At 37.0% G+C, this 25,776-nt stretch overlaps 12 protein-coding genes across 12 annotated transcripts; 9 read left to right on the top strand and 3 right to left on the bottom strand.

Annotated features, from left to right (window-relative positions):
• Positions 1-394: 394 nt before the first annotated feature.
• Positions 395-1,021, bottom strand: RO3G_12758 (uncharacterized protein; the record flags this gene model as incomplete). The annotated part of the gene is made up of 1 exon (XM_067667342.1): positions 395-1,021. The coding sequence occupies one exon, from the start codon at positions 1,019-1,021 to the stop codon at positions 395-397; it is 627 nt and encodes a 208-aa protein (XP_067523443.1).
• A 361-nt stretch (positions 1,022-1,382) lies between these two features.
• Positions 1,383-1,937, bottom strand: RO3G_12757 (uncharacterized protein; the record flags this gene model as incomplete). The annotated part of the gene is made up of 1 exon (XM_067667341.1): positions 1,383-1,937. The coding sequence occupies one exon, from the start codon at positions 1,935-1,937 to the stop codon at positions 1,383-1,385; it is 555 nt and encodes a 184-aa protein (XP_067523442.1).
• A 748-nt stretch (positions 1,938-2,685) lies between these two features.
• On the top strand, positions 2,686-3,758 carry RO3G_12756 (uncharacterized protein; the record flags this gene model as incomplete). The annotated part of the gene is made up of 2 exons (XM_067667340.1): positions 2,686-2,727; positions 2,784-3,758. 2 exons carry the CDS (start codon positions 2,686-2,688, stop codon positions 3,756-3,758), a joined length of 1,017 nt encoding a protein of 338 aa, XP_067523441.1.
• A 1,474-nt stretch (positions 3,759-5,232) lies between these two features.
• RO3G_12755 (uncharacterized protein) lies at positions 5,233-5,484 on the top strand (the record flags this gene model as incomplete). The annotated part of the gene is made up of 1 exon (XM_067667339.1): positions 5,233-5,484. One exon carries the CDS (start codon positions 5,233-5,235, stop codon positions 5,482-5,484), a length of 252 nt encoding a protein of 83 aa, XP_067523440.1.
• A 345-nt stretch (positions 5,485-5,829) lies between these two features.
• Positions 5,830-6,114, top strand: RO3G_12754 (uncharacterized protein; the record flags this gene model as incomplete). The annotated part of the gene is made up of 1 exon (XM_067667338.1): positions 5,830-6,114. The coding sequence occupies one exon, from the start codon at positions 5,830-5,832 to the stop codon at positions 6,112-6,114; it is 285 nt and encodes a 94-aa protein (XP_067523439.1).
• A 614-nt stretch (positions 6,115-6,728) lies between these two features.
• Positions 6,729-7,046, top strand: RO3G_12753 (uncharacterized protein; the record flags this gene model as incomplete). The annotated part of the gene is made up of 1 exon (XM_067667337.1): positions 6,729-7,046. The coding sequence occupies one exon, from the start codon at positions 6,729-6,731 to the stop codon at positions 7,044-7,046; it is 318 nt and encodes a 105-aa protein (XP_067523438.1).
• A 1,829-nt stretch (positions 7,047-8,875) lies between these two features.
• RO3G_12752 (uncharacterized protein) lies at positions 8,876-9,953 on the top strand (the record flags this gene model as incomplete). Its single annotated transcript, XM_067667336.1, has 5 exons — positions 8,876-8,958; positions 9,157-9,347; positions 9,476-9,641; positions 9,696-9,801; positions 9,855-9,953. 5 exons carry the CDS (start codon positions 8,876-8,878, stop codon positions 9,951-9,953), a joined length of 645 nt encoding a protein of 214 aa, XP_067523437.1.
• Positions 9,954-11,748: 1,795 nt separating this feature from the next.
• Positions 11,749-12,402, top strand: RO3G_12751 (uncharacterized protein; the record flags this gene model as incomplete). The annotated part of the gene is made up of 1 exon (XM_067667335.1): positions 11,749-12,402. One exon carries the CDS (start codon positions 11,749-11,751, stop codon positions 12,400-12,402), a length of 654 nt encoding a protein of 217 aa, XP_067523436.1.
• A 1,089-nt stretch (positions 12,403-13,491) lies between these two features.
• Positions 13,492-14,894, top strand: RO3G_12750 (uncharacterized protein; the record flags this gene model as incomplete). The annotated part of the gene is made up of 8 exons (XM_067667334.1): positions 13,492-13,603; positions 13,654-13,729; positions 13,784-13,874; positions 13,948-14,001; positions 14,060-14,170; positions 14,222-14,329; positions 14,383-14,473; positions 14,539-14,894. 8 exons carry the CDS (start codon positions 13,492-13,494, stop codon positions 14,892-14,894), a joined length of 999 nt encoding a protein of 332 aa, XP_067523435.1.
• A 195-nt stretch (positions 14,895-15,089) lies between these two features.
• Positions 15,090-19,520, bottom strand: RO3G_12749 (uncharacterized protein; the record flags this gene model as incomplete). The annotated part of the gene is made up of 4 exons (XM_067667333.1): positions 15,090-15,707; positions 15,763-18,304; positions 18,352-18,502; positions 18,542-19,520. The coding sequence occupies 4 exons, from the start codon at positions 19,518-19,520 to the stop codon at positions 15,090-15,092; spliced, it is 4,290 nt and encodes a 1,429-aa protein (XP_067523434.1).
• A 1,013-nt stretch (positions 19,521-20,533) lies between these two features.
• RO3G_12748 (uncharacterized protein) lies at positions 20,534-21,639 on the top strand (the record flags this gene model as incomplete). The annotated part of the gene is made up of 4 exons (XM_067667332.1): positions 20,534-20,797; positions 20,862-20,899; positions 20,933-21,150; positions 21,587-21,639. 4 exons carry the CDS (start codon positions 20,534-20,536, stop codon positions 21,637-21,639), a joined length of 573 nt encoding a protein of 190 aa, XP_067523433.1.
• A 1,560-nt stretch (positions 21,640-23,199) lies between these two features.
• Positions 23,200-23,476, top strand: RO3G_12747 (uncharacterized protein; the record flags this gene model as incomplete). The annotated part of the gene is made up of 2 exons (XM_067667331.1): positions 23,200-23,234; positions 23,422-23,476. The coding sequence occupies 2 exons, from the start codon at positions 23,200-23,202 to the stop codon at positions 23,474-23,476; spliced, it is 90 nt and encodes a 29-aa protein (XP_067523432.1).
• Between the last annotated feature and the right edge of the window lie 2,300 nt (positions 23,477-25,776).

Here is a 25,776-nt window from a genome sequence, read left to right as displayed (position 1 = left end):
ATGGCTTGTTGTATGAGGTAGATAGTCCAAGATTCGAGCCACAGTCTGGTTATCCAAGTGGGGTGGTAGATACAGACAGTGCACCAAAGTGTTTGCGATGGTAAAGGATAGTATGAATTGACTTAAGAATGTATCATGGTGAGAAATGTGATGGACGTGATACTTGCAATGGGAGTTGACAAAAGACTAATGCCTTGACTGCCTTTTGTAGCGAGGGGCTGCGTTTTGATACCGTACGTATGGAATTGCTTCCAATTCGTTGGGTATTTGAGTGGACTTAAAAGCCATGTCTCGGTAAGAAGGAAAACAGAAGAGGATTGAACTAAATTAAGGATTGGATTGAGGGCCTGGCGAGCCAAGCCAGTTGCGTTGAAAAGGGAAATTGTGATTGTGGTCATAGGGGAGAACCATCTTCCATATGGGACTCCATGATGTGTGACTGGGAGAGTTGACAATCGTCTGTAGCACTCATGCGTTCATCTTCAAAGAAAACTGGGTCGGCCTCCATTTGGCTAGTACGTCGACTTGAAAGGGTTTCATCCAAGGTTTGTTTGCTGATCCATCCTTTAGTATAGAAATAGCGTGTAACAGCAAATTTAACTGGGGCACGGATGAATTTCAGTGCGCGTTCCATGCGGTTGCAGTGATGCATGAAAGCAAGATTGGCTCGTTCCTCTTCTGTAGCATCAACGTATTTAAGATCATGTAGAATTTTAGGATCACAGGGATCAAAATTGTCTTTTAGGGTAATCTTGAATCTTTTTAGCTGGGATCGAAGTTCATTGGCATAATCATTATGCACTAGGAGGGCCACAACATTACGGCCTGGGTAGTGGATGTCCAAGATGCGATTATTGTTGATGTCAAGCTTTCGTAGCCGAGATCTAAGTTGTCCAATAGGTACGCGTGCCTTCGTTGGGAGGTAGAGATACTGGAAGCCTCGGTATTCAGAAGGTGGTTGCAAAAGCCTTGCGGCCGCCTCCTGGCGTTGTTGACGTCGTTGTTGTTGTTGTTCCTGCATTAAGTTCTCTTTGATGCGACGAACCTGGTTAGGGTTACGCCACGGTGGGGAGGCTGAGGTAAGATCAGGGAAATCAATTGAATATTGGGTGTTTGTTGTTTGCCACGTTTTGACATGTCAATAAGATAACAGTCTTATCATTCTAAGCTAAATCTTTACAAATGAGTTTGAATAAGAATAGATCCTGATAATTGTCAACTGCCCTGAACAGCCAGATTTCACTTTCATCTCAACAGTTGATTATCAACATCAGTTTATAAAAAAAAATTTATACATGTCAAATCATATCGGTCGTAACTATCCTTTGCCATTTAATCTCAGGTCCTGCTCAAACTAATATAAATAGCCTTGAAATCTTTCTTTAATAAAAGTATTCGACTTTAGAACTATTGTTCGGTCTCGTTAATTCTTCTTTTTCATATTTTAAATATTTAAAACACTTCATTGTTGAAGACATAGCATGTTGACTAGAGGGAGAGTGTTCCTTGTTTAGTTGACCTTGTAGCTGTAAAGTTGTGGCAAGTAATTGTTCGATTTTGGATCTGGCGGCTGCAAGTCCATTGGTGAGGCGTTGAACTATGTTTAACAGTGTTTGCAAATCTTCAGCGACACATAAAGGGCAACCTGCCATTGATTCATCCACCGTAACCTGATTTTGAAAAATGTGCTTTGCGCTGGTATATAAATGCTGAATGAAGGGAACATGATGATGAACATGATCGGCCAAGGATTGCTTCTGCTCGATGAAGAACGAGCCAAGAGCGATAATTGGATCCATAGTGTTTTCTCCATATGCGAAGAGATTGATTCTTTGCTCAGGATGAAATACTGATTTGCCCATGGATAGCATGGCAACTTGAAAAAAAATGGCTTTGACTTGTTCTTGGTTGCTTTGTTCATAATCTGGCTCTTGCATTCATGTATGGCAATTATAAGAACGACAGGTGACATCCCATATTCAATGACAATTTCTTCACAGCATCGCACAACACGGTGCAGGAAATTGTTGTCCACAGCGTATTGTATTTCGACGAGTATAGGTGGCATATCTTTTGAGTTGTCAGTGGCATACAAGACATCAGACTTCATTCGGTCTGCCCCTTTGGTGGGTCTTGGCCAATAATGGCCAATGGCCTTTCGACCTAATGCAAACAATAGGAAAAGCAAATCAGTGTACAATGAATTCCAGTAGAGCAGGCAGGAACTTACCAATCACTGCTTCGATGCTGGCGCTTTTCACTTCATCGGTCTGTAAAATGTGTTTGCTCATTAGATCTGTTCCGGGACGGTTGACAAAAGGCAAAAAGAAAAAAAGCGCATCGGTTTCACCCTCTGTTGTCATTACCAAAAAAAAAAAAAAAAAAAAAAAAAAAAAAACTGTTATCGACAACAACCCTTTGGGTTTTTTTGGATGACAGTTGCTAATTTGTATGTTATATTTAGTTTCGCTATACGGTGAAGTGATAACAGAAACCAATCTATCTATATAATATACTATAAAATGATCAAAAATTGTACATGTAAAAAAAATGACTGCTTCTTTGGCAGATAGCTAAATTTTTAACCTTTCCCCCTTTTTCCTTATTTCTGTAAAGCTTTTATTACTGCTATGTCTGAAACTAACGAACCTCGTCACTGCAGTTGCTGTGGAGTGCATATGCCTAATGCCTAATCCTGGTCGTTATAGAGCTTGCGAGAACTGTCGTGTAATAACTTATTTTGACCGAAACATAAAAGTGTTTATCTAACTTGTATATTATAGGCACGACGAGTAAACCGCTATCGTACTCAAAACACAAGAACTTCGGTAGCTAGAAAACCTCTGGCTTACATATCAGAATTGAGCAGATTCACCTCGTGGTCACCAGGTCGTATGGACAAAGTATGTCAGCACTGTGGTGCACTTCATTGGACAGCAGAAAAATCGGCAAACGTTCCTGCTTCTGTTCTAAGTCGGGAGTCCTGTTGTAAGCATGGTGCCGTAAAAGTAGATGTTCTGAGAGACCCACCTCAACTTTTAAAGGATTTGTTTACTGGTAACCATGAGTTGTCTACTCATTTTTTAAAGAATATTAGACAATTCAACTTGGCCTTTGCTTTTACTTCGGTTGGCTGCAATACAGTCAGTGCAACAGGTCGGTCTTGTTCTTGTCCTTCTTCATTCATGATACACGGCAAGTTATATCACTTACAAGGACCTATCAATCATATCCGCAACTCGGAGGTATCAGAAAACAGAAACGCTGTACCTTCATATGCACAACTGTATATCTACGACCCTGCTTTTGGTGCCAGCAATAGAGTTGAAAACAATCTTGATCCCAATGTCAATTTAATTGAGCAGCTCACAAACATGCTTCATACTGATAATGTCAACCCTTTTGTCAACATTTATAAGCATGCACATGTGATTCTTAAAGATGAGTATGAGAGACAAGCATCAAACGAGGAGGAATCAACTCCCTTTCACACCAGACTTAGTCCTCAAATGACTATGGAGTTAGTAACAGGAAATGACAGAAGAACAGAAAATTTGCCAACCACAAGTGAAATAGCAGCTGTTATTCCAACTGAATTTGCTGGATCCAGCTTCAGAGATATCAAAATCACTTACCGCAATGGTGTTGAGCATGATAGTAATTCTTTTAAAAGAATTAATCAAACTCACGCCGCATTCATACCATTGCATTATGTGTTGTTATTTCCACGTGGTAATTATGGATGGCATTGGGTTTGAGACTTTCAGCTGTCAGTCTTCCTAATAGTAATGTTGAGGTTGAGCGTCAGAGGAATAGACTCCCTCAAAGAGCATATTATCGCTTTAGGCTTCATAGTAGAGCAAATGAATTTCCTACTCTTTTTTTGTCTAAGAAGTTATTTCAGCAATATGTTGTCGATGTTTGGGCTGTCTGCGATCAGAATAAATTGGAGTGTATCAGAGATAACAAAAGCAATTTACAGGTAGATGTATACAATGGCTTAACAGATGCTTTATCCCATGACAACAGCGATTTGAGAACAGTTGGCACCAAGTTTATCTTACCAAGTAGTTATACAAGAGGTCCAAGATTTATGGCAAAAATGTATCAAGACTCAATGGCTATAGTGAGACATTTTGGTAAACCTACCTTCTTCATCACCTTCACGGCAAATCCAAAATGGGAAGAGATAACAAATGAGCTCATTAAAGATCCAAGCAATCAGCGGCCAATGCAAACTGCAGCAGATTGTCCCGATTTAGTTGCTTGAGTGTTCAATTTGAAGCTTTGTGAATTCTTGCATGACTTTAAGAAAAAGAAAATTTCCGGCAATTACAAAGGTCTAATCTGATCGATTGAATACCAAAAAAGTGACTTGCCTCATTGCCATTTTTTGCTGTTTCTTGAAGGTGATGATAGCATATTTCGTGATCCCGAGAAGATTGATGAAGTGATTTGCGCTGAGCTGCCATCCGATGATGATCCTGAGCTTCTAGACTTAGTCTTTGGACAAATGATGCATGGCCCTTGTGGAAATATCAATCCCAAATGTCCATGCATGGTTTCTGATGCATACGGTGTTTTGAAATGCTCTAAAAGCTTTCCAAAGCCTTTTCAACCCACCACTGCTGTTATGCCAAACTCGTATCCCTTGTATCGTAGACGACTGGATGGAAGATCTCATCGTGTTCAAATCAAGGATAATGAAACAAATGGAATGATGTCTGTATACTTGACCAATCAACATGTTGTACCTTACAATCTATTTCTTACCAAGAAACACAAAGCGCACATAAATGTTGAATTGTGTGGTAGTATTGATGCTATCAAGTATATAAACAAATATGTTTATAAAGGCCCTGACCGTACCACAGTACATCTAAAAAATGAAAATGATGAGATTGAAAGGTATCTTACAAGCAGATATATCGGACCTACTGAAGCTGTACGGCGATTATTTGAATATGCTATGCATGAAGAGGACCCCTCGGTCACTTCACTTGCTATTCATTTAGAGAATGAGCAGCCTGTGTATTTCGATCCTGAATCAAGTGCTGAAGAGATACAGCAAACTTTGGATAACACTCATTTAACTTTGATGGATTTTTCAAATACAACTTGACACATGATGATGGACGCGGTTATTTGTATCAAGGATTCCCATCTCATTACATTTGGAAAAAGAAAGAAAGAATATGGCAAGCCAGAAAAAAAGGCTATGCTGTAGGCAGAATGTACTACTGTACACCCACTGCTGGTGAAAGATTTTTCTTGCGGCTGTTGCTCACTGTCGTTCGGGGTCCTACTTCGTTTGGGAATTTAAAAACTGTCAACAGTGTAGTATATTCTACTTTTCAAGAGGCATGTCAAGCATTGCATCTGATTGAAGATGATCAAGAATGGCTTAAATGCTTTTCAGAAGCTGTTGAATTCGTTTCAGGATCAAGCTTGCGTTCTCTTTTTGCTTCTGCTTTATTGTTTTAAGAATTGAATGAACCCAAAGCCCTTTGGGATCGTTTCTGCTTGAATATCTGTGATGATTTGGATGTTCGCATTGCACAATTGGAATTTCTCAATCAACTGCGTAGCGATGATACATCAAATGCCTTTCATCAAAACCTGCCTAAGCTTGATTATGGTCTATATTTACTTGAGCAAGCTCTCATAGATGCTGGTAAGACTCTGGCAGATTTTAATATGCCTTGACCACTATTTCATTGGCGATCTTTAATGGAACAGATTAGCACGATTAACAGTAATGTGTTTACCCAAGCCGAAGTTGCATATGATAGAAATGTCGAGGAACAGAATTATCAACAAAAAATATCTATGATGAATGTTGGTCAAAAGACCGTATTTGATGAGATAATTGATAGTATATCAAGCAATCCTAATACTGCTTACTTTTTTCTTCAAGGATCTGCCGGTACTGGAAAAACCTTTGCTTACAACGCCCTTTGTCATTACTTCAGACGACAAGGAAAAATTATTGTTTGCGTTGCTTCATCTGGTATTGCTTTTCTTTTGCTTCCTGGTGGTCGTACATCACATTCCCGCTTCAAGGTTCCTCTCAACGTCTATCCTGATTCGATTTGTCCAATCAAAAAAAAATAGTGACCTTGTTGCCATGTTAAGGCAATGTAGCTTGATAATTTGGGACGAAGTTCCTATGCAGCATAGACATTGTTTTGAGGCTGTCAGTAGAACTTTGCAAGACATTTGCTCAAATTTCGGCTCGCTCTTTCGTGGCATTCCTGTTGTCTTGGGAGGCGACTTTGTCCAAATTGGACCTGTTGTCAAGCATGGTCAACACCATCATATAGTCGAAGCTTCATTAGCAAAATTGATAGAAATTTGGCCAAATCTAAAAAGCTCAGCTCACAGAAAACATGCGCCTATCTGGTAGTAACCCTATTGATCAATCATTTTCACAATGGATTGGTAGTTTATCTTACAACTCCCTTCTAAATGGAAAAATATTCTTGCTACATTATGTTGCGCAATATCACTCTTTTACCACGTTTGTCGATTCAATTTATCCAAAAGAAATTATGGAGCAAACTTTAGATCCTGAATTTTTTCAAGAAAGGACTATTATCGCACCAAAAAATGATTTAGTGGATGAGATCAATAGATATGTTTTAGACCAATTGCTTGGCAACAAAACTTCATTGTTTACTGCTGATCGCATTACTCAAGAAGACTCAACTGGCTCTGAGGACCGCCAAATGCCTACTGAATACCTTCAAAGCTTAAATCCTCATGGACTGCCTCCTTCTGTTTTAGAATTAAAAGTTGGAATGCCTGTCATGATATTAAGAAATATCAATGTAGAAAAAGGTTTATGCAATGGCACACGAGTAACTGTCTTGAGTATTGGCGAATTTCTTTTGAAAGTAAAACTACCAGGTGTTGATGGCCGTGTTGAAATAATTCCACGTTTTGCTCTGTCTACTCTTGAAAATGAGCATCCTTTCACTTTGACTAAAAAGCAGTTTCCTGTAAGACCCTCATTTGCAATGACTATCAACAAATCACAAGGGTAATCACTTAAAATTGTTGGAGTTGATCTTCGCTTACTCGTTTTTACTCATGGCCAGCTATATGTCGCCTTATCAAGAGTAACATCTGTATCTGATCTTTCTGTATTGCTTGATAAAAAAAAACGACGTCAATTCAACTAAGACTGAAAATATTGTTTATCCTGAAATTTTACTTCGCTAATATCACAACGAGAATCCCATTCAATTTACATCTGATTATTATATATATATATAACTTCTTTCTTACTGTTAAAACACACATGTTGCTTTATAAACAATATTATTATTATTATTATCAATAACATTGCATCTTATTAACGCTCAATTAATTGGTGTGGGCGTGTGGGTGGTGGGTGGTGGTGGGGGGAAGCCAGGATCCGAGCCGTGAGGCGATGACGGCCGTTAAGCGAGCGTAGAGAGTAGGTCGGCTAGTTTGAATAATATTAAAATTTGTAGAGGTTCTGGGTTTTGTATGGCAAACTACATTGCCAAGAAACGGTTGCTAGATTTGATCCTCATGTCACCCACTATCTGCAAATTCTGTTACACCCCATTAGAAGGCCTTCATCATTTGATTATCGACTGTCCCTTCAAGTGGTAAATATGGCAAGAAGTCCTCTCGCGTTTCTCACCCTATCTCAAGTTCTCCCCTGACGACGTCAGATCGATTTTACAGCATCTAAGCTAATTCGACTTTGTCGATAACACTAAACCAGTAATTCTTAGCTCTTATACCTGTCTCTTCATATGGCGCGCCCACTGGCGTTATATTTTTGATAACTCTCCTTTTTCGACTCAACAGATTGTCTCCGCAATACTTGAAAAGCACACCTCTCAATATGACATGTGACTTTTTTTTATTTATTGTACTATTATTTAACAAAAAAAATTGTAGAAGACTTTCATAAAGACCAATCAGATAGGAATAATTGAACATCAGCAATTGATGACGAAATGACTGATGATTGAAAAAAAAAAAACCTTTTGTTTACGTCTTGACTTTTCCTCTCGTTCTATCTTTTCTCATTTTCGATGCCTCCAGAAAAGTACCTTTCTAGTATCCTTGCGAGGGCTGCTTGTCGGGAACACCACATGTCTTTTTTTAAACACATGGCAGGCTATAGACTTGCAAGAGGACCGTTGGGTCGGAGGAAGTGGCATGCACTACGGGTATTTTGACCTAATGTCTTAGCCTTAATGGATTGGGGTGCTGTCCGTGCTGCTGCGCCGTGTTGACCATGCTTCTAGAAAAGTACCTTTACTAGTATCCTTGCGAGGGCTGCTTGTCGGGAACACCACATGTCTTTTTTTAAACACATGGCAGGCTATAGACTTGCAAGAGGACCGTTGGGTCGGAGGAAGTGGCATGCACTACGGGTATTTTGACCTAATGTCTTAGCCTTAATGGATTGGGGTGCTGTCCGTGCTGCTGCGCCGTGTTGACCATGCTTCTAGAAAAGTACCTTTACTAGTATCCTTGCGAGGGCTGCTTGTCGGGAACACCACATGTCTTTTTTTAAACACATGGCAGGCTATAGACTTGCAAGAGGACCGTTGGGTCGGAGGAAGTGGCATGCACTACGGGTATTTTGACCTAATGTCTTAGCCTTAATGGATTGGGGTGCTGTCCGTGCTGCTGCGTGGTTAATCGTAAGGTAAAAACAAAACACTCACCTTTGTCAAATTCATAGATTCATTTTCAATTCCAAGGCCTCAGCGAACTACTGATTTGCATTCTTTTGATACCAACTGACCAATCCATCAACACTTCCAAGAAGAATAATGGACATGTATACTTCCGTCTTGATAAATTTGGCGCCTCCAACGCTGGCATGGGTATCCTCTTAAACACCTCCCTCTTTATTGTCAAATACCCTCCAGTTTCTAAGTGGGATTTTGAATCCTTAAAAAACATGTGATGGAAGGGAAGGCGGGGAAGCCTAATCTAGCATCTGTCCTCACCAAATACAAACCTTGCTTAAATATTTTGAAGTGTTTTAGCGATCTGTCAAAGGACAAAATGCTAATTGTAAATGGTTTAATTGAAAACTGTGTAAGTTGCGTCTCTTTTTTTAAAAGCAAATTCTAGCTTAATTTTTGGTAATTTGTACAGGGAACATTGTTACAGTAACAGCAGTCGCAACAAAAACCACAAATCAGAAACAAACTACTACAACTATGGATCAGTTGGTTTTCAAGGCGAAATAAATGGTACCATTTCTATTAATCCTAGTAAAAGAGCGTTGGAAGAAACAGAAGAAGATCGTGCTGAATTATCAAAAACACATCAAAATTGTCACTCTGGTAAGTGATCCATGATATATAGTTTAAGTAGACGTACACTAACATGCATTTTCTATGCTTAAAATAAGGAAATAAATCACCGCAATCTTTATCATCGGAAGAACCAGAACCTACATCATTTCTTACAGACACAACAGATGAATCTTTCAAAGTAACTGGACCATCTTCCAACTATGGTGAATTATTTAAACAACGTCGATACATTCTAGAATTGAATGAGTTTGATGATATATCACTGAAAAGCAAAGTATCAGTTCATAGCAAGGATAATGAATTAAGCCTCGATGAAAGACTGTAAGTTCGCAATCTGCACCTCCTAAATTCGTTTTACTCACATATATTTTTCAGGCTTTTATCTTCAATTAATTATTACGATAATTGCCCTGTAGAGCTTTTACTTCAACCTTGTGCTTTTTCTGACCAAACATACACTGAAATAAGAAAATGGAGACAAGTAAGATTATAAACGAGTATAAATAATGAATTGAAATTTACAATTTTCTCTAGTCAAGAGTAACAAAAACAGAATACTTCCCTTCTCATCTTGCACCGAATGATCCTCCAACTGAAAAGGATATTTTCAGAGAAATTTGGGAGTATTTTTAGTTAATTTAACGGAAACTTTAGACAGGCTACCTATAATTTGTAATAAAAAGCAATCTGAGATTGATTACTCTGTGCAAAACATATCAATACTTTTAAGATTTGTTTTCAATTCTAAATCAAAAGTTAACATTACCTAGTATGTCTTCTTTTAATTTGAAAGCGATAAGTTCTCATCTATTGTTTTTATTTTTATTTTTTTATATAGGGAGAAGCCCTCTAAAACAAATAATGATACAGACGGAAAGTCAGTAACTCATGACTTTATAATATATAACAGTCATCAAGAGCTAAGCTGTGGGGAAGTTAAAGTTGTTGGTGTTGGAGAAAGATTACAAGATGAAGACAGGGTTCGTTTGGGAGAGCGATTGAAAAAGCAGCTTCATCACCGGATTAAAGAAACAAAGTCAGAAAGATAATTCTACACTTTTGGCGTGTTTATCATTGGCAATACTATGGATTTATACCGTAGTTCCTTTTCAAAAGAAACTGGATATGATCTTGTATTGCTGAGTGAAATCACGCCTCCTACATTAAAACAATCATGTACTTCACTTGAAGAGTCGCTGGAAATTTTATTCAGTTTTAAAGTAAAGTCATTTCTGTTTTAGACACTAACGGCCACTTATTCGAGTATACAACAGGAATCGATTATTAATACAATGCAAGATCCTTCTGAATATGAACAACCGTACATTTGCCATGAATACTATGATCATCTCAAACCAACACTTTCTTTTATTTGACTCCTATGATTAGTATATTCCGACCTTTAAGACTCTTTTATATATATATGTATTAATGAAGACAAAGTATTTTTTTTTCTCAATCCCTTTTTTGAAATATTTTAGACATTGACTTATGAAACTAGATATAACTGGATCTGCTATCTAGTGAAAATTATATACCAGGATTTTTAAATACTACATGGAATAATTGAGACGAGAATAAGATAACTGCTATATTATGATGGGAAAAGACTAGGAGGTATGTGAAATCGATGCTGAGTATTTTGTATATATTTATCTGTGAACGTTAACTAAGAGTATTTAGATTGAAAAACATAAGCCCATATAATGGGTTTCTATATACACTCTAAAAGAAAATGAGAAATGCTTTTAGAACTAGTGAAGCATAATGAGTAGGTATTGGAAGGACAACTGTTGGCTTGATACATCTACAGTCATAGTATACCTGTTCCATTCCAATAATTTCGTCCAAATAAAATTCGTAATCGTCTCAAAGCGAATTTTCTAAGTCCCAAAAAGAAAAAATTAGCGTCTCAAACACAACCGAAAATACTCACTAGTATCTTGGATACCCAATATGGTTCACCAACGATCAACGAACTATATTCCATAAAGAAACCATCCGCAAGCTCGAAAGCTCGGTTAACATTCATTCACAGCGTCAACTTTCCGTTTATGGCAGGGCACACATTGCTAATACACTCATACTCTCCAAGTTGTGGCATTTTCTGCGAATTACGAGTCTCCCAAAAAGCTTTTACAACAAGGTGTCTTCTATTGTGTATCAATTCGTGACTCACAACTTGTTTCCCAGGATTGCTCGGACAACTCTAGAACAGCCGAAAAACAAAGGTGGTGTTTCATTATTGAATGTAGAAGTTCAGCAAAAGATTTTCCAGTTTCGATATATCAATCCATTGCTGTTAAACTGTCGTCAAAGGATACCAGACTTCCTGTACAAGATGTTGATATTTACTTTGCAATCTTCCTTTGATGCTCCCTCACATGTCATTCCTTTGATATTCAAACATTCCAGATCATACAGTAACATGAAAGGCCTCCATCCACTAATCCCCATGTTTAGTGCTTTGGACTCCTGTCCTCGTTTATCTACAGAAAATGACTTGACAATATCATCACAAACTAGTCTACTCATTCCCTTCAAAGATATATGCGAAGAAGACCCACAAGAGAAATTCAAGTTTAGCAAGTTTCTTCAAGCACAAAAAGCATATCATTTCTTTGAACAAGATTTCCTTTCAAATGGTATACAGTTCAAAAGCAGACAACATTGTGGCTCTCCCAATATTCTACAAAAAATCAAAAATGCTGTACTTACTGGAAACCTTATCTTCAAGCCATATTTTGCATCTTTATTATCAGCTGAACAGCAAGACCTTGAATTGGACAATGAAGAGCATCCAACTGAACCAAATATCAACTTTGACCCATTCATTCAACAGATGAGCTATGAAGATATCAATATAACAGCATTGAAGAATCGTCAATTAAAGACAATGTTTAGCTTCAACTCAAACTCACAAATCACAAATATAAGTCCTAACAACTGGAAAGCTTTTATCAGTAGCCCTATGCACCATATTCCTAGGAATGTATGGTACAGACTTCTCCATAAGAAATTATCCACTCGCGCCAATTTGCATAAAATCATCCCAGCAAAGGTAGATGACGACTACTGCTAATTGTGCAAGCTACCAGAAACAGAGCAGCATATGCTCTTTACTTGTATTCAAAAGCAAGACTTGTGGAACGCAGCCTTCAAGAAATACTTGTCAAATCCTAAAGATCCCAACTGTAGCTCAATATTCGAGGATTTATCCACTCTTAGATTATCCAAGTATTACATCTTACACTATCATGACAAGTTTACAATCTATGATTTTTTTTTGCTACAGTCATTCGATTCATTTGGAAAGCCCACTGGCAACAATTCTTTGAACAGACTCCTGTCGTGGATGAGATTGTCCTCAATCAAATCCAGAAGGAGCTATTGAAACTATCTGCTTACAATTCTCTATGCTAATTTCTTTTGTATTTTCGCGACAAGTCACTGTTTAATACACTTGTATCGCTCTTAATCCTTATACTCTTTGATGAGTTTTAATAAACATTAAAATTTTTCATCCATAAAAGAAAAAAAAAAAAAAAACAACCGAAAATACTGTACTAGGCTAGCAATATTTTGATTTGACAGAGAAACCTTGACATTCAGATTAATTTATAAATATTCGTTATGCTTATTACGCTATAGTAAAAAGGGCCTGCTAAACTAAAGGGCATTGTGATGCTATGGATAGTTATTCAAACCCAAAAGAACATATTTCAAATGATAAATAGAAATAAAGGCTGTGTTTTTTGTATTTTATTGCTAATTTGAAATAAGGTACAATCAAAATAGCAACCTTTTGAAATACAAAAATCAGCCCATTGGAAATTGAAAATGAAAACATTGAAAACTCTACACATCTAAGAAGAATTTTTCTAAGCTTAGTTGATCAGTATTTTTGATATTTTAAAGAACATAGTCAATAAGAATTTAAAGTAACCTCAAGAAACATTCTTTCGATTTTTTAAAACCAAGCCTTTGTTGTGATCTTTTTCGAGATGTTTTATTCTTTCACCAAAAGTTCCTTTTTTCCCTTCATACATTAATCAATTGTATACACAAAACGCCAATCAAAAGTTAACTGGAGTTTTGTTGCTTGCTTATTTCATGTTCCGATAATAAATCAAAAAATTGCTTTTATTACATCTCTCTTTTCCCCCTCATTATGATGAACGCACAACCAGAAAAAAGCAGACCTTTCCATTCATTTTTTGACTTACAAAGAGCTGCTGTTATTAGAGATACCACGGCAGTTAGACTAAGAAAAGCAGCACAAGGTTTGAAAAACAAGAAGTTTCTTTTTCCATTCTAATTATCTCCCATTTAGAGGGTAATCTTGCAGCTGTTAAACGACTTGTAAAGAAAGTACCAAATATACAGAACCCAGACCCAGAAACTGGATAGTGAGCTCCAATCCTGTTTGAGATTTAAATAAAACGACTTATAATTTTGTATAGTACAACATTAATGTATGCAGCTGAAAAAGGGCATGTGGAGATTGTGGAATATTTATTGGACATTGGACATGAGGAGGAAGTTATCTCGGTTGTAAATGCTCGTAAAATAAAGGATAAGTTAGCTTGTGTATGGCATTGAATAATAATAAAAATGTATATATTAGGATAATGAAGGCATTACTGTCTTGATGATTGCTGCAATGTACAACCATATCGAGGTAAAAGAAAACAAATATTATAAAATAGAATATAAATTGATATATTCCACTGCTGTAGATTTTTTTCTTGTATGTTAAAAAATATAAAGAATGTATACATGCTATTAGTAAAAATGGATGGACAGCGTTATTGTACGCCGCACAAAATGGGAATACAACCATTGTCGGTGTATGTATTTTGCATAAATTATATAAATGTGTTTAATCATTCTCTTTCTAGTTTCTGCTTTCTGTGCCCGTCGACCTTGATCATACTGACAATGAAGGGAATTCGGCACTTCATTATGCTGCAGCTTGGGGACATATTAATGTAATGGATCTATTAGTGGTAAGAAGCATACAACAACAACAAAAAGAGAGAATATTTTAACGTAAATAAAGTCAGAAGGATGCAATGTAGACTTACAAAATAATGACCATGCCGCTGCCTATGACTATGCTTATAGTAAGGCCGTGCAAGAGCATCTCAAAGGTAAGAACAAATTGTAAAAAAATGAAGAGAAAGAGAGGGAGAGCTAACCTGTAGAAAAACGATAGAAATATCTCAAGTGCATTTCAATGATGATTCTTCATTATCAATCTCTTCTTCACAAAAACAGCAAAGCTTTACAAACGTCCCTTACTCATCTTCCTATTCTAGTGGCCATTATTTAGGTCAAAGTTCCATATCCATTTCTCGGGGACCCTCTTATCCAGGAGGGCAAGATTCGCCTGCTCCTCGTGCTTCTACTTCTTCCTCTTCCCTTGCAAACCCTGCCCTCATGTCTTCTAGTCCACGAGGTTCGTATCACTTTCAACCACCATCTAATAGTAGTCCTGGGTCCTACTCTGAAATTGAACGACGAAGAGCAAGCAGTTTTGGTGATGCAAAGCAAATAAAAACATATCGATAAAAAGTATACCATTAATAACATTTTAATCTATTCGAAAATAATAAAAAAGTTTTGTGTAAATATATGCAAGGACACAAATACATGTTAATACGAATACAGAACAAAGGTTTATTGAAATCGTTTTTTATTGTTATTATACGTATATTAAGGCACTACCAGAGTGATAAAAAAAAAGGGATTAGATATTGTAATTAATTATTGAAGTTGAGCGCTTAATTCTCTGATTGTAGTAGCATCAAGTACCTCAAGATGCCTGCACATGTCTTTCAAAACCGGATCTTCATCAAAAGCATAACGCATTGCCAAACCTTGAAAGATTAATACCCTCTTGATAACCGTTGCAATCACACGATACTTTCTAAAATTAACCAAGGGTTGGTTCAAGCAAGATGGCATGTTTCTCGCCGTGTTTGCACTATAGATTCTCTGATTTTCCAAATTTGGCTTTAGATAGCGAGGCTTTTCAGAGTTGAAGACAAGATCAGAAAGATAAATACCAAGGAAGGGGATGCATCCACCAAAGGGAATTTTGATACGCGTCTTTCTGAATTTTTGCTTATCTGCAGCTGTTCCAGGCATCTCTACCAGTACCTCAGCAGGAGAATTGCCATACTCTTCAGCTACCTCAGTCATACTGTCACGAATGTGCTTCCAATTCTTCATGGGAGAAGTGAACGCAGTCAATTTATTGAGTTGTCTTTGGTACTTTACGCTCACTTTAGACCATGTCTTTTCAAGGCGAGCAACTGCAGGACTTTGAAGACCGAGTAAGATTTGAACGAGGGTAGCGTAGTTTGAGTAGAGTTTGCATTTCTATGTGGAGTTTTGTCAGAAAAGAAAGAGGAGCACTCTTCATTTAATTCCTTACCATAGCAAGTCTGATGAACTTTTCAACAAGTTTTACTCTATCGTTCAAATGTCTGGTTTTAATAATCTCCGAAGATACCCACAAACACACCAAATTGAATCTCTGTATAACATGCTCAATACCCTGTCCCTCAGCTCTTTTCTTTTCCAATTGCCGTGTATAACTAATATCAACCATCGTATTATCCAGGAGCATATCATCACGAGACCCACCATAGTTGATATTTATATTTCCATTGGCGTCCATCTTTGTCCACCTACAGTGGATTAATTCTTCCCAGCCTACCTTGACAAGTACATCACGTTCAATAAAACAAAACTGACTGGCAAGCTTGCTGGTTCGATAGGACATGATGAAGCTTTTTCCCGAGCTTGGTGACGTATTGATATGCCTAGGGATGCTTGCGATTGGCTCTTCACTACTTTCATTGACGGAAGCATGATCTTCAGCTATCTTTACTTCATGCGTATTATTTGATGTCATTGACATTCTTTGGGCTTGGTTAGAACTTGCCTGGACATCACTTAAAGCTGATTTCTCTGAGGCCATCAAGCTAGAAGAAGAGCTTTGATCATCATCCGAACAGTCATCTTCCTCCCTATAGCTCCTACGCTTACTAGCCTTATTGCCCGTACAGGACTCAATGATGGACCGAGTATCCAATTGACCCAAGTAAACAGGTCCATTCTTGGGAATCTTAGACTTTTTGCTGCGACTGCTGGAAGCATCTTCTTTCGATATTTGATGGTGACCTGAATCAATGCTTGCACCACGTTTTCTTCTTAACTCAAAGCTATGTCGTCGATCTTCGTCTGAAATGAGCATGGTACTCATGCGTTTACAGATATTATTTTCTTCTTTACTCGCTTGCTTTGTAGCACCATCTGCACCATCAATTTCATCGCGACTTATATTGGTACGTAATTGTTCGGCGATTAAGCTAACGAAACGACCAGCGCTCTGCTGTTGCTGTTCCTCGTTAGTTCTCACCAGAGTCTCTGATGGCGTTGGATCCACAGCATCCTCCATATTATCTGGTGGTATTTCTTGTTTTGCTACCTTCACCTCTTCAGAATAGTTTGGTTTAAATACCTTGGATATCGCCCTTGAAATCTTTCGTTTATGATTCTTTTTATCGTCTTGGGTTTCTTGAGTATGATTTTGAATAGGATTCTCTGTCTGTTCATATGGTATAGCAGCGAACGTCTCATTAGACTGATGATGAAGGTTGGATGACCCAAGTGGTGCCTCGCCCTTTTTGCCTTTTTTCGCTTTGATCTTTTTCTTTACAGTGGCTGGAATACCATCCTCGAACATGTCTGCTGTCAGGGGTGGCATCTCTGGGATATCATTATCGGATACATGGGTACCTCCCAAGAAAGGAGATGTAGCTGTTGATGAAGGAGCAGAAGATGGTGCAAGATCATCTTGCTGCAAACTTTTCTCGCTTTTGCGACGCTCAATACTCTTTTTTGATAAATGACGTGCTAAACCACCAATGCTTGTATCAGCATCCAGTTCCTTTAATATCTCGTCTGGTAAAGCACCATCCTTTTCAAGCTTTTGACGATTTTGTTCTTCAAAACTGTTTCTGCACCATTTCTGTGAAGGGAGATGGCGTGCTGGAAGGGGAACTTGAGCATGGTGAGCAAGAGGATTGGCCAAGGTTTGGTTGGTGACATCCGATTTATCGGCATGCATTGTTTTAGATACTTTTGAGTCATTGTCATCCTTTGTAGGCACATTGGGTTGTGATGTTTGGTTTTCCTGCTGTTGACTTGTGAGGGAACTAAAGTATTCCATGGTTTCTTCCTGTTCACGTAGCCAGTTTTCGTCAGGCTCAATATATGAACCTTGCATTTGAGATTGATAATCATCATTTTCTTCGTCCTCATCCTCCTCATCTTCATATTCATCGTCATCGTCTGGTATCGTCTTCCCTGCGCTAATGTCGCTCTCAAGTGAGTCCTCCGAGCCCCCACTTGCGACGGATTCCATGTCTCCAGAAGCTGCGTCAGGCATGTCAGGAACCTTACTTTGCCGATGAATTGAGATAGATTGCGTGTCCTCAGAGCAACGGTGCACTGAATTCCCCGAAAAGAGCGAAGGACTTTGTGTATCCTTCTTTTTATTCAGACTGCCTACCACAACCACGGGTGCAAACCGTGTGTCTTGCACAGCCATGTTACCGTGATGATCACTGCTCATATCCATCCTGATCGCTGTCTTTCTCATGATTGAGTTCTGTGCCAATTTCGCGCGCACCTTCTCACCCATCTGTTCTTGTTCGAGCGTAGGTGGAGGTGGAGCAATGATCTTTACGCGAGACGCACCGGAAGAGCGGGTGTAGTACAATTTTTTCAATCGACGGACGACGCGCTTGAGGGTCTTGACGATACGCTGGTCCAAGGGAGAGGATTTGACGAGTGGGTGGCGAGAGAGCTGGTTTAAAAAATCGGTTAAAGTCTTTCGAAGGTCGTAATTCCCAAGGAAATCATGTACAAAGTAATTACTGAGCCAATGTCTGAATATGACGAAAACTCTAAAAGTTTGTGAGTAAACTGCCGGACTCGATTTATGCCCGATTACCTTATTTTTACAATGCGTCTTGGCTCTTCATTATTTTTCATTGCCCAATCAAATCTTGAAATCAAAAGCTGACAGAGATCTGTCGCTTGAATGAAATCACGATAGGTTAAAAAGAAATCAGTCATGAAGGTATAATCTAACAAGAGAAAAGCTGTATAAGAAAAGAGACTACTGAATTGATATTATTTACCCAGTGTACTCGTTAGCTTTTCAATCAATTTATGTATCGTGGCTGCCTCTATCACCTTTGGTACATTTTCTGCTGCAGTAGAGGATATGCTTAGGACATCACTCGTGTCATGCTTGTTTCTTTTGATGCCAAAGGCCTTTTTCAATAAAAATGAACTACCGCTACTTCCTTTCTCCACATCCTTGGGTCCAAAGCTAGCAAATGAGTGTCTAAGGGGCTTTGTAAATCGAAATCGCTTTGTTGGGTTATTTTGTATGGATGATTTACTACGATTTAAAGTGGTTGTTGTATTGGATGAAAATCCTTCAAGTTCTGGTCGTTCATACTGTTTATTATAAAGCGTTGCATAAGAAGAAGGCCTGTCTAATGTAGTCGTTGCCATCGATGAAGAGAGCGCGATAGGATCAGGACCCCAGATGATGAATCGTTCATCGTCATCAAAGGTAATGAAGTCAAAGATCTCAGAAGGCCCGAGTATAAATTTGTTTTCCACAAATAAATCTTGATTTGTGTTGCGTGTGCTGATGGTTGAACACGATTGAGAACGTGAGATGGGATGAATAAGAACAGAGGAAGGATTGGCTGGAGCAATGAACTCTTCACTTTCTTCAGGTAAGAAATCATTGAATTTGCTTACAGTAGGAATCTTGGGTAGTGAAAAGCTTTTTGAAGCTTGAGGTGTGGGTTGTAGAGATGGATTGAATGTGGCAACAGAGTCTAAAACAGAATCAATGTAGGACGGAAAGGCGTGAGTTTGCGTCGTGTCTTCCTCCTCCTTTGGTACTTTTGATAAGGGACGACTCATGACGGATACATTGTTAACAGCAACATATCCATAACGACTGTTACTATCGCTTGTTTTTCCTTGCTGCTGTTGTTGTCTATCCCACAGTGACTTTGAATCAATATATTCAGGCACACCGAACACGGTTGCTAAAGCTGCACATTCTCTTCCTGCTTCCCCTGTTGTATTTGTCATAAACTCGATTGGGATCAGTGAGTTATTTCTTTTTCGAGGTCTTGATTCATTATCTTGAAGTGGTATTAATTTAGTTGTTGTCTTTAGTCTATTTTAACTTTGTTAAATTTAATATTTAAGAGGTGATTGTTATGCAAACCTATTATTATTATTATTACTATTACTATTATTACTATTATTATTGTGAACTTTGTTCATATTATGAAACCCAAAGTGTACAGCAGAAAGTACTGTCTACTTTCAAATGAATTTATATATAAAAAAAAAGGGGGGAGAGGAGAAAGAAAAATGAAAAAATGACAGTTTGGTTAGAGCCAATAAACGAAATTAATAACCATTGAATGATGTACAGCAATATTTAATTACATCACATGCTTAATTGACTTTGATGGCAGGCTCACATTTTAATGAAATCAATAGCATACAAACTATTTAAAATAAAGAATTAAAATCAAAGTAAAAAATGTATTCTATTTTGTATAAACAGGGCTCAGCAAAAAGAAAACAATCAACTTAAAAGTGTAGTGATTATTTATTTTGGTTAAAAAGTGTGGGTCTACAAGCGTGGGTTACACGAGCACAGCATCCTTTTTTTTTGTGTATGAGGGTTTTATTCGGATGCCGCATTTTGAGTTGGTCACTATAACGAACATTTTTAATAACAGGCTTAAATCCACGAACAAACAAACAGAAAACGACCATGGAAATTGGAACTAGTGCTGACAGACGAAAGATTAATTTAGCAGAAAAAAATTGACCACTTTGCTGGGGGAATTTGCCCCTACGGCATCCATTTTTTTTTCTGTGCAGTGCTTCCAACAAGCAATATTGCAGCCAACCAACATCGATGTTGTTAGCCAAGTGAAAATAATATCACTGGCCAATAAAAATCAATTTCATATTTTTGGAAATCATGTCACTTGCTTGGAAATCACGTGCAATTTTGGCACTTGAAAAATATAAAAGTGAATTTTCTTTCATGGTTTTTGTTTTTCATTATTTTACATTCAAACATGAGTGCAATATTTTTATATGAAGACAGGTACGGGAATTTCATTGACGAGAATGGTGGCCCTGAACCCATGGGCTACATCATTGATCAGGATGAGTTTATTGTTGAAACAATTGCAACTCATACTGACTATTTGAAAGGTGCAGCCTCCAGTGAGACTTCTTTTAGTTGCCCAATGTTGATAGAAAAGTCAAAAGATGAAGGCATCCATTTGAATAAGACAAACTCAAAACGGGGTTATGTTCGCTATACAGTCCAGGATAAAGTTAGATTTTTCAATTTGAAGATTGAAAAGTGTATGAGTGCATCAGGTGCAGCCAAACAATTAGGCATTCACAATTGAATTGCTTCAGAGATGGGCTAACTAGTATAATGTGTGCCTTGATAGTATTTTTGAGAGCTGTAAAAAAGTAGATCGTAAGTGCATCTTAACCGAAGAGCATAAAACGACTGTTATTAACTTCATTGATGCTAATCCCTCTACTACTGTTGTTGAAGTGACTGAGCATTTATTGAAACGATTCGATGATCTTAAATCTTCACGCAGTACTATTTATAACTTTATGAGAAGCGAATACAACCTTTTGTTAAAACAAAGCAAATTTTCATTCTATCAAAGTAAACAGTTCCAAAAAGATTGAGGAGCGATACGATTGGGTTTGTAAACAGGAAAAGACAGACATGAACTTCTTAACGGATTGCATGTTTCTTGACGAGTCTGCTTTTGATATAAATATGAAATGCTCAAGGGCTTGGTCTAAAAAAGACAATCGTGCTATTGTTACTCGACCTATGTTTCTTTCGTCATAACTCTCTCCTTCCTTCCTGAGTACTCTTTTACTGCGTTTACTGCCTTTCATACAAAGTACGATTCGTCAGACCAAACAACATTTCTCCATTGGTCTTCATTCCAATTGATGTATTCCTTCGCCCAGCGAAGCCTACTTTTGCAGTGTCTTTCAGACAATCTAGGCTTGTGAGCTGCTCTGTATGATTTGAAATCAAGTCGATCGACATACAAGCAAGGAGTTTTTATACAAACAAAAACATATAGCTTTGCTAATTCCATTTTTATTTCTTTATAAGATGCAAAAGGATCCTCTCTAATTATCCTGTCCAAGTACCTTTCAGTTCTTTTGCTTATTTCCAATGGTCGCCCTGTTTGCTTGTGGCACATAGGGCTGCCATAGCTATCAATCTTGGCTTTTATGTCTTGCACAGTAGACCTGTTCAATTCAACAAGTTTTGCAACCCCTCTAATCGTGTGATGCGTTATAAGAAGATAAAAAACTACCATACTTTACTTTCTTTTGTTTCATCTTCAGATATAATTAAAGGTCGTGTGCAGTCTATGGAGATTCTTGCTGACATGTTTTTTTTTTTAAAAAAAAATGATGGTGATAGCATGCTCTTTTTTTAGATTTGAGGTTTAAGTTAAAGAGGCCATATTCAGAAGTTAGCAGTGATATTCAAAAGGCGATAAAGAAGAACATCAATGCAACTACACCAGAAGATGATACGAGTGTCTGCTTTAAATCTTTTATCATCAACAAGAAGTCATCGTATTTTACTTCATACCTTGCACCGCCCAAAACTCGTCAAACATATCATCTGGCTGATTTTAGTTTCATCGATAGTTTTTCTCTAAGCAAATAAAAAGTAAAGATTTAAAGCTAAAAACTGGTTTTCTTGATACATTTAAAGTTAAAAGAGACATCAGGAAGAAGGAATTTTTACTTTTTCCGAAAATTTTAAGCCGAACCAATAAAAGCGCAAACACAAAACCCCCCGACTGTGTTTTATTACCACTTCATAATAATGTACGCCTTATGGCAACTAAGTATGATCCTCCTCAAAATTTATAGATTTAGTAATGTTGAGAAATCCAAATGATTTACAAGTAGTTTTTACAAGCCTAATGATTTGTAGGGTAAAAGAAAAGTTTTTGCTCAGAGATATATGCAGATTCTCGAGTGAAATGAACGATTGGTAGTAAATATAGAGAGGGTATATTTATTTTATCTATATTTTTGTTCAGTGTATTCTGTATTCTCTTAAAACAATAAAAACAAGAGTTTTACATTGCAGCCAAGAGAAATAAAAAAAAAAAAAAAAAAAAAAAATTCAAAGTCGATAGTTGGTGCGACTATAGTAACCTTAAGGATGCATAATTAGGACTTTTTTTTTCTTTTTCTTTTTGTTTATTTATTTATTTTTTAAAATACAGTATTGTTATTGAGTTATAGACATGGGTAAAATGAATTTAATGAATATTTGTTAAAATATATAAAAGGTAGGATTATGTACAAAATATATCAATTTTGGTTACATTTAGTTTGCCTTTGTATTATGTAAATAATCATTAATTCTTTGATGTAAATTATGATTAAGCATAGTCTCGGGTATTTGTTGCTGACCGCCTTCGCTCACTGTATTATGTGCTTCATCTGAACTATAGTCAATCGATTCACAGCGATTTGAAGCTTTGTTAAGATTAAATGTGCCGAGTGTATGATTAGATTGAGCACTTGATCCGGACCCATACAAGAGTGTATTGCCACTCCCTCTTCTGGCATTTGGGTCTGTTAGTGAAGATGAATGAGAAGCGGAATCATCAGCTAACATTGTACTACTCCTGTTGGCCGCTCCAAACGTATTATCCGAACCATGGCTCAATGGTCTCTTTGGATTATTGGCAAAAGGTAAGCTGGGTGGTAACAAGATTTCTTCATTGATAGAAAGAGAAGATGCGGATTCATAAAATGGTTGTATTACAAAACTACTGGCGGTATTAGAATTGGTTAAATTACTGTTGTTGTGAATAGGGCGATGATGGGTCGTTGGCGGGGCTGGTGGCGGTGGTCGAAGAGAGATTCTTTCTTTCTGTAGTTCAGAATTCCAAATTGTGTCTTGGTCAAGTACGGATGGTGGCATTATGTGGTAATCGTTTAATTTTTCTGTATTGGATTGTACTGGCTGAACTTCATTAATCACAGTTCGTGTTCCTTGATCACTGTAAAAAGACACACGATTATTTTCTATTGTGAGTTTGGCCATTTTAACTTTTAGGTTATAGCAGCAAATGAAAGAGCAAATGATACCCAAAAGAAAAAGACCAAGAGAAATACCGATCAAGATTGTTTCAACTTTAGATGCATTGACTTTACAAGTATAATCATAATTTTTCAAATAGGCGCACATGTTGTTTGTCTTTGTTGAATAGGTTTGTAAGGTGAGACCATAAGAGATGGAAGTGAGGATGATGTTGAACAGACAAAGACTACTATTAATCCATAATAGAGCGCGCTGTTGAACAAGATTTTTAGTGTTATTCGGTAAAAGATAAAGTGATATACTGGCAGAGATGATGGATACAAACGAAGCTAAAATTAACGGGATAAATCGAATATAGCTTGTTAATGTTTCAGATGTAGACGGAATAATAATAGATGGATCAAACGCGGTTAAAGTGTGTAATGTTCTGTATTCATCTAAATGAGATGTGAATACAGTGAATAGGATCATTATAATAAATTTTACCTAAATTGTAATTTATTCGAACAGGGGAACATGTAACAAAGGTATTATTCCAAGCACATTGATTCCATAATCCAAAAGATAGGCTCATAAAAGGAACATTTTTATTATACAAGTCAACATTAAAGATACTGAAGTATTGATAGGCTAACCCATTTGTCTCAAACCAAGAACCAAAAGTAAGTGCTAAACAAGCAAGTAATAAAATAAAAGAATAAATGGTTTTCATAATAAAGAAGAAGAGAGGAAAAGGTTGAAAAAAAAAGCTTTAATAAATGGAATTAATGTAATACAAGACATTTTTTTTTTATTAAGAAGGGATCAATTGTTTGAACTCTTCAAAGTCAATAAAACCATCCTTGTTTGTATCAGCATCCTTCATCATGTCCTTTATCTCTTTCTCGCTCAATTTTTCTCCTATTTCATTCATCAATTCCTTTAATTCTTCTTCACTTATTTGTCCATCTCCATTTTTATCAAACTTTTGAAAACATGCTCTCAATTCATCTATTTCATGTCGACTCATACTTCGGACATAATTTACTTTTTTTTGTATTGTTGGTGAAGAAGGTGGTGAATGACTGATGAGTTCTGTCATGATATTCACAAATTCATCAAATTCTATCTTTTTATCCTTATTTTCATCATTTCTTATTACAAGTTCTCGTATATTTTCGTCATTTAGGCTCATAATGCCTAGACTCTTTACTATTTTCATAACCTGGTCCAACTCAATAGCGCCATTATGTTTAGTGTCGTACAAATTAAATGCTTTGTAAACAAAAACAATCCATAAGCCACAATATATATACACATGCTTAGCATTCTTGGCTTACCTTCACGTAAACTCTTGAGTTCTTCCTTATTAACTGTAGGCATAAATAGAAGTAAAAGAAAAAAAGAGGAAAAGAGGTGTGAATTATCTCATCAATTGACATAAATACACACTCAATTGTTTCGTGTGGAGACTAAAAAAAAATTACATTTCACTCCCGCCAAATGGGATTACTGTGCTGTCATTTTATTTTATTTCTTTTCGCTTTACCAAACAAAGAAATGATCTACAGATCTCTTTCTTTTTTTTTTTAAGTCTTTAATAGTTTAAACTGACGAATATAATCTTTTATTTTACTATTTTCCTTAGTTCAATTTATGAATTATAGATTTTTTTTATTGTTGTTTTCAGTGCAATTAATTGATGGATGTAATACAACTTATCGTGCTCATCCATATATAAAAATATAGAATGTTACCATGCTTATTTGGCTAGTCCAATTTAATAAAAGTCAGTCTTTTGAATATCACAAGCTGCTTTTTTTCCTTTTTTTTTAATCCTCTTTTTGGGTATTTTAACTCGGGTATTTACATCATCATTAGTTTGATTGTAGACAGGACCATCATGAGAAACGCTCTATTTAAGGATGACATGGAGCTTTCTGTGCTCTGTAGTCATATCATTTGACATAATCCTAGGGATGAGGCAGATTGAGAAGACAGTGAGTTTATCTACTTTGTATTAAATACAAGGTCAATCTATATTTCCACATCGGCTTAAGGTTTTTCAATGAGAAAGAAAGAAACTGAGATAGCCTGCAATACGTTGTCATTGGATGAAACTCTCTTGGAAAGTGTTGTTATGCGTATAGAATCAGTTGATTAATTTGTCCTACGGCAGAAAGAGGATTATCTTTTTAATTTGAATGAATT

The sequence above is a fragment of the Rhizopus delemar genome, genomic scaffold (assembly GCF_000149305.1).
Source record: "Rhizopus delemar RA 99-880 supercont3.11 genomic scaffold, whole genome shotgun sequence".
Classification (NCBI taxonomy): Eukaryota; Fungi; Mucoromycota; class Mucoromycetes; order Mucorales; family Rhizopodaceae; genus Rhizopus; species Rhizopus delemar.
Note: the sequence above shows the minus strand (reverse complement) of the source record. Positions and strands in the feature narration are given on the sequence as shown.